This window comes from Plecotus auritus, assembly GCF_963455305.1.
Source record: "Plecotus auritus genome assembly, chromosome: 3".
NCBI classification, from domain to species: Eukaryota; Metazoa; Chordata; class Mammalia; order Chiroptera; family Vespertilionidae; genus Plecotus; species Plecotus auritus.
Genome location: NC_137772.1, coordinates 171,704,867 through 171,711,260, shown reverse-complemented (window position 1 = coordinate 171,711,260; position 6,394 = coordinate 171,704,867). Strand labels below are relative to the sequence as shown.

General features: G+C 35.8%; 1 protein-coding gene across 1 annotated transcript; it reads right to left on the bottom strand.

Annotated features, from left to right (window-relative positions):
• Nucleotides 1-409: 409 nt before the first annotated feature.
• Nucleotides 410-1,348, bottom strand: LOC308245263 (olfactory receptor 6C70-like; the record flags this gene model as incomplete). Its single annotated transcript, XM_080662222.1, has 1 exon — nucleotides 410-1,348. The coding sequence occupies one exon, from the start codon at nucleotides 1,346-1,348 to the stop codon at nucleotides 410-412; it is 939 nt and encodes a 312-aa protein (XP_080518348.1).
• Between the last annotated feature and the right edge of the window lie 5,046 nt (nucleotides 1,349-6,394).

Sequence of the window (6,394 nt, the reverse complement as noted above, 5' to 3'; positions counted from 1 at the left end):
TTATTTTAAAGTACAAAATCTCTTAAAGCATCTTAAGCATTTTTCATAATGGCAAATTTCATTTTATCTAAACATTTTAAAGAACATGGCTTTTAAATAAAATGTGGCATATTTATTTACAGCTCTTAGAGAACTTATAGTCTATAATAAAATCAAAATTTTCATTCATTCTATTCTAACATGCTTTTAGAGAAAATAAATTTTGCAATTCTATATTTCTAAAGTAGTAAGGTTTCACTTTGAAGAAAAGAATATTAAATTCAGAATGTATACAATAGATTTTCTAAGCTTGAGTAAACTAAAAAAATCTAACTAAATTACTAGAGATTTATTCTTAAACTACAAGAGGCAAAATTGCTTTTGTTCCATGTTCCTTTATGTTTTATGTTAATTCTTTTAATAAATAATATTACTTGTCTAAAGCAGGAAGAACCTTTCTAAATACATCTCTGAAAGCTTGCTTAACTTGCTGGTTCCTCAGAGTATAAATGAATGGGTTCAACAGAGGAGCAACTGAAGTATTGAGCACAGCTACTCCTTTGCTTAAAGTGGTTCTTTCATTTGCTGATGGCCTTATGTAGATGAATATACAACTACCATAAGTGATGGTTATAACAATCATGTGAGAAGAGCAGGTAGAAAAGGCTTTTTTCTTTTGGTGAGCTGAAGGGAATGTTAGGATTGTCTTGATGATGTAAGAGTAAGAAAGGATTACTAGTAACAATGTGACAATAAGGGTCATCACAGCTAAGAAAAAAGTAATCAGTTCCACTAAGTGTGTGTCTGAGCAAGAAAGCTGCAAGACAGGAGAAATGTCACAAATGAAATCATCAATTATATTTGAAGCACAGAAATCCAAATTAAGAATCAAAATCAATAAAAGGAAACTGACCAGGAATCCAGTTGCCCAAGAACTGAGTATAAGCTGATGACAAACTCTGCTGCTCATGATGGACGTATAATGCAAAGGTTTGCAGATGGCAACATAGTGGTCATAGGACATAGCCGCCAAAAGGAAAAATTCTGTAGCACCCAAGAATATGTAAAAAAATAACTGAGATATACAACCATTATAGGAAATGGTCTTTTTTCTGGTTACAATGGTGATTAGGAATCTGGGGATGCAAGCACTTGTGAATGAAATTTCCAGAAAAGAGAAATTTCGGAGGAAGAAATACATTGGGGTCATGAGATGGGAATCCAGTAGACAGAGGGCAATGATGGTTAAGTTTCCCATCATGCTCAACATATAATTCAGAAATAGAAAGAAAAAAATTACAATCTGTAACTGTGAATTATCTGTCAGTCCCAGAAGGATAAACTCTATCTGCGTTGTATGATTCTCCATTTCTCTTCTGAGATTTCAAATTCTAGAAATAAAAATATACAAAAATAAGAAACTAGAGATCAACCAAAGGACTTGTATGCATGCATATAAGCCTAACCAATGGACACAGACATCGGGGGGGGTGAGGGCATGAGTGGGGTGTTTCGGGAGGGGCCAATGGGGGATAAGGACACATATGTAATACCTTAATCAATAAAGAAAAAAATTAAAAAAAAATAAGAAATACATGAGTAGCTTTATAACCAGGGAATCTATATATAAAAGCCTAAGTGACCATTACGACCAGTGGACAGAACAACCAGTTGCCTGGTCACTATGTTGCTCACTGGCCACCAGAGAGTAGACGCTTAATGTAGGAGCTGCCCCCTGGTGGTCAGTGCACTCACACACAGCCAAACTCCCATGGCTGGCCAACCTCCCACAGTCCCTCCCACTGGCCATATGGCCCCGATCAGCCCCTATTGGGACTGGGCGACAAGGCCCAGATCAGGCCCAATTGCCAGCAAGGATGAGGCACAACAGCCATGCACGAATTCGTGCACTGGGCCTCTAGTAATATATAAAAGGATCCATATTCACAAACAGACTCATTTATAAGGTAATGCTCTGTGATTCTGAAGATATGATCCAGAACTATACAATAGAAACTATTTTTAAAACCACCATTGAAGTCAACTCAGTTTTTGAAATTGACCAGCAAAACCCAAAATAGTTGTGTGAGTTTTATCCTTACTAAAAAACTTCTAGACCTTTGTAACTAATTTCAAATGTTTCCATTTGAGAAATAAGGTAGATAAAATATTGGTTTGAGATTCAAAAGTAATCCATTCATTTTTAATTATTAACTTCATCAAAATAAAACTATACCAATATATAATGAATTAAGATCCATAGTTTTGATTTCATATTTAAGTGACATTTGATTAGTGCCCCATTGTAGCCTCTTGCAACATCTCTATGAACTACAGATGAATACATAAGAAATTACCCCCCAAAATTACATAAGACAAAATAAATACCAGCTAGATCTAAGAAAAATTAAAACAATCTAAAGCAGATATGGTCACATTTACAAAAAAAATAATCATTCAGAATTTCAAATTTTTGCACGTTACTTAGACCATAAAAATAAAAGAGAAAATACAGAAAATGCATTCCATATGTCTACTAGCTGTTCTTTTTAGAGAAATGCATATTCATTTGGTACTTTGCCCATTTTTAATTGGGCTGTCTTCCTTTTTTAGAGTTGGAAATTAATATGTTTTTGGAAATTATATATATTTTAGAAACTAACCCCTTATCAGATGTATCATTGATGAATATGTACTCCCATACAATGGGTTTCCTTTGCATTTTGAGAATGATGTCTTTTGCTGTGCAGAAGCTTTTTAGTTTGATCTAGTCCCATTTGTTTATGATCTAGTCCCAATTTCCAACTCAAAAAAAGGAAGACAGCACAATTTACAATAGCTAAGATCTGAAAACAGCCCAAGTGTCCATCACTAGATGAGTGGATAAAAACGATGTGGTCCATTAACACAATGGAATACTATCTATAATAATAAAAGTGTATTATGCTAATTAGACCAGACAGCCGAATGACCTTCCAGACGTCATTCTGGACGTCCTTCCAGATGAAGCCGGCAAGGGCCAAAGCAGAGGTGGTTAGGGGTGATGAGGCAGGCAGGCAGAGTGATTAGGGGTGATCAGGCAGTCAGGTGAGAGGTTAGGGGTGATCAAGCAGGCAGGTGAGCAGTTGGGGATGATCAGGCAGGCAGGCAAGTGGTTAGGAGTATCAAGTGGGCAGGCAGAGTGGTTAGGGGTGATCAGGCAGAGGCAGTGAGGGGCAATCAGGCAGGCAGGAGAGTGGTTAAGAGCGACCAGGCAAGCAGGCAGGTGAACAGTTTGGAGCTAGTGGTCTCAGATTGCGAGAGGCTGCAGGCCGGGCTGAAGAATCCCTCCTCCTCATGTGCATGAATTTTGTGCACAAGGCCTTTAGTCTAGATATATAAAAGCCTAATATGCAAAGTGTCCCCTCAGGAGTTCGACCAACCAGTTCAATTGCTTGCTATGATGTACACTGACCACCAGGGGGCGGCACAGAACAAAGGAAGGCCCCAGCCAGCAGCCAGCACCTGGGGAAGGGAGGCCCAAGCCAGCAGTCTGCAGCCTGAGAAGAGAGGCCCCGGGTTGCAGCCGGCAGCCAGCAGCCGCTAAAGACCCTAGCCGTGCATAAATTTTGTGCACTGGGTCTCTAGTAAAGCTATAAAAAAGGATATCTTACCCTTTGAGATAGCATATAGGGACCTAGAAAGTATTATGCTAATCGAAATAATCCAGTCAGAGAATGACAAGTATCACATGATCTCATTCATGTGTGGATTCTAATGAACAAAAATAAAATGATGAACAAAATAGATACAGGGATATAGAACCGTGGAACAGACTGAGGAATCCAGAGGAAAGAGGGTTGAGTGTGTGTAGGTGGGGGACATGAAGAGATTAACCAAAGAACTTATATGCATACCAGAGGCCCAATGCATGAAGAATCGTGCAAGAATGGTCCTTCCTTCCCCTGGCTACTGGCACCGCCTTTGCTCCAGCCAGAGCTGCCTTTCTGCCTTTGCTCTGGCCTGGAGCTGCCCTTCCGCCTTTGCTCCGGCCCGGAGCCACCTTTCTGCCTTCCCACACTGCCCAGAGGCCCTGAGTGGCTGGGGCAGTGTGGAATGCCTGCATCCCACCCCCCCACCCCCGCTCAGGACCTGTGTATGCAAATTAACCCGCCATCCTTGTTGGGTTAATTTGCATACTCACTCCTGATTGGCTGGTGGGCATTGTGAAGGTACGGTCAATTTACATCTTTCTCTTTTATTAGAGTAGATATGCATAGCTCATGGACAGAATCAATACTGTAGTGAAGGACTCAGGTGGGGTGGAAGCAAAGGGGGGAAATGGGAGACATCTGTAATACACCAATAAAAATAAATATAGAAATATAGAAACAGTGCTAAATGACTAAGTTAAGAATTTTAGAATCAAAAAGAGATATTTTTGCAAATTTTACTTTATTACTTATTACTAGTTATGTGGTCTTGAGAAAATTAATTTCCTTGTTTTAAAATTTCACCTACAAAAAAATAGACAAAATAGTTTTGACCTAAATTATAAGGATTAAATGAGATGTGCATAGAATACATTTATGATTACTAACTGCTTAATAATCAGTGAAGAGATCAGTACACATAAAAACCATAAATGTGTAGTAATATTTTAGAGGATGTCACTTCATACTTTAACATCCTTAATTAAAGGCAATACTAATGTTTCTGAGAATAGAAGTACTATGTAGGTGGGCATTAATAATTAACTAAATTCTAGCAGATATTTTTTTTTTTACTGGAATCAGACCTACACAAGGGTGCTGATGAAAACTATTATTGAATAAAATTCTAAAATCTCTAACCAATTAAACAAGATTAGAAAGAGAAATTATAAATTATAAAATTCAGGTAAACACTTGATTGATAAATAAAGTAGACTTACTTTCTATTGATCTGATTGGGGTCTTAAAATATCTAATTAATAAATTGAAACTATTATAACAATAATATAGTTAGTTCACTAATGTGAACAGACTAAATAACTTTCTAAGGAGGAATAAAATGTTAAGAATATAATGGAAAACTTATCTTTCTCAAAAAGCAATTCAACATCCATCTTAGACTTATGCTATATGTCATGACATACTTTCAGAGTGAAAAATAGAAAACAGTCTAAACAGTTAAAAATAAGCAATTCTTCAAGTAATTTTATTCATTCAGATAATTACATTTTTAAATAAGGACATTGATGAATATGTATTTTTATAAAATATTCTAGAAATATTTTAGATGTAAAATTACAAAAATATTTATACAAATTGACCCCATTTTATAATGTCTAATATGATACATGCAGATAGGATTTCTGCAAATACATAAAAATAGTAATAATACTTTCAGTGGGATATTAAATCATAGTCCATTTATATTTTTCATAAAAATTCATTCATTATTAATAACATCTTACCAAAAGACATTATCCAATAAAACATGTTTTTTCAAGTTCTCTAATTTATAAAACTGTTAATGAATTCAGAACACTGATTACCAAATATTTTATAGCCATACTTTCAACTAAAATAAATCCAGTGACACATTTAATTTTCTTCTGAAACTGAGGAAAATCTTTGTTGCCAATTTGCAAAATAGATAAACTATTTCCAAATAAACTTAGAACATAAGCACTGATAGAGGTCAAAAATAAACATCATATAGAATAAAACGTTTTCATTTAAATAAAAAATATTTAAATTGCATTCCTTCTTAACAATTAAATTTTGCCAATCAATACCTTTGCCTTTTTTGAAGTTTTTCTTCCTTTTATTATTAAGAACATAATATTTTTCCTTCTACATGATTTAGCCCATTACTTCAAACATGAATTCACAAACCCACGTTATTTAGATTAACCATTTTGTATTTCTTGTCTTATTTTAATTTTCCAGTGTATTACCTCTGGGCTGTTGATGGAAATGGTAGACCTTAGAGAATCATAGAATCAAAATCTCTCTTCCTGGATCTCATCTTCTTTTGGCCCTGCTCATTTTTAACATGTCCTTGCTTTAACTTCCACTCTTTCGGCTAAACACATTGAGCATTCCTGAAGATGCAATGTTGGTATCAAAGTAATTTCAAACCACAAGGCAGATATTCGTTCTGCAACCAGTGCAGATTTGGCAATCGATAATTATCAGTGATAAGTTGTCTTTGCTCAAAGAGTGGATTAAAATTTGCACTTCCAGACCTGGCCAGGTCTCTCTCTCTCTCTCTCTCTCTCTCTCTCTCTCTCTCTCTCTCTCTCTCTCCCCCCACCCCTTTTTCTCTGAAATCAATCAATAAAAAATAATTAAAAAAAATTTTAATTAGTACTTCCAAAAAATGTTTTTTCTATTTTTAAAAATGTAGCGAAATATGTGAAGGCAATTCTCCAGGAAAACATAGCCTC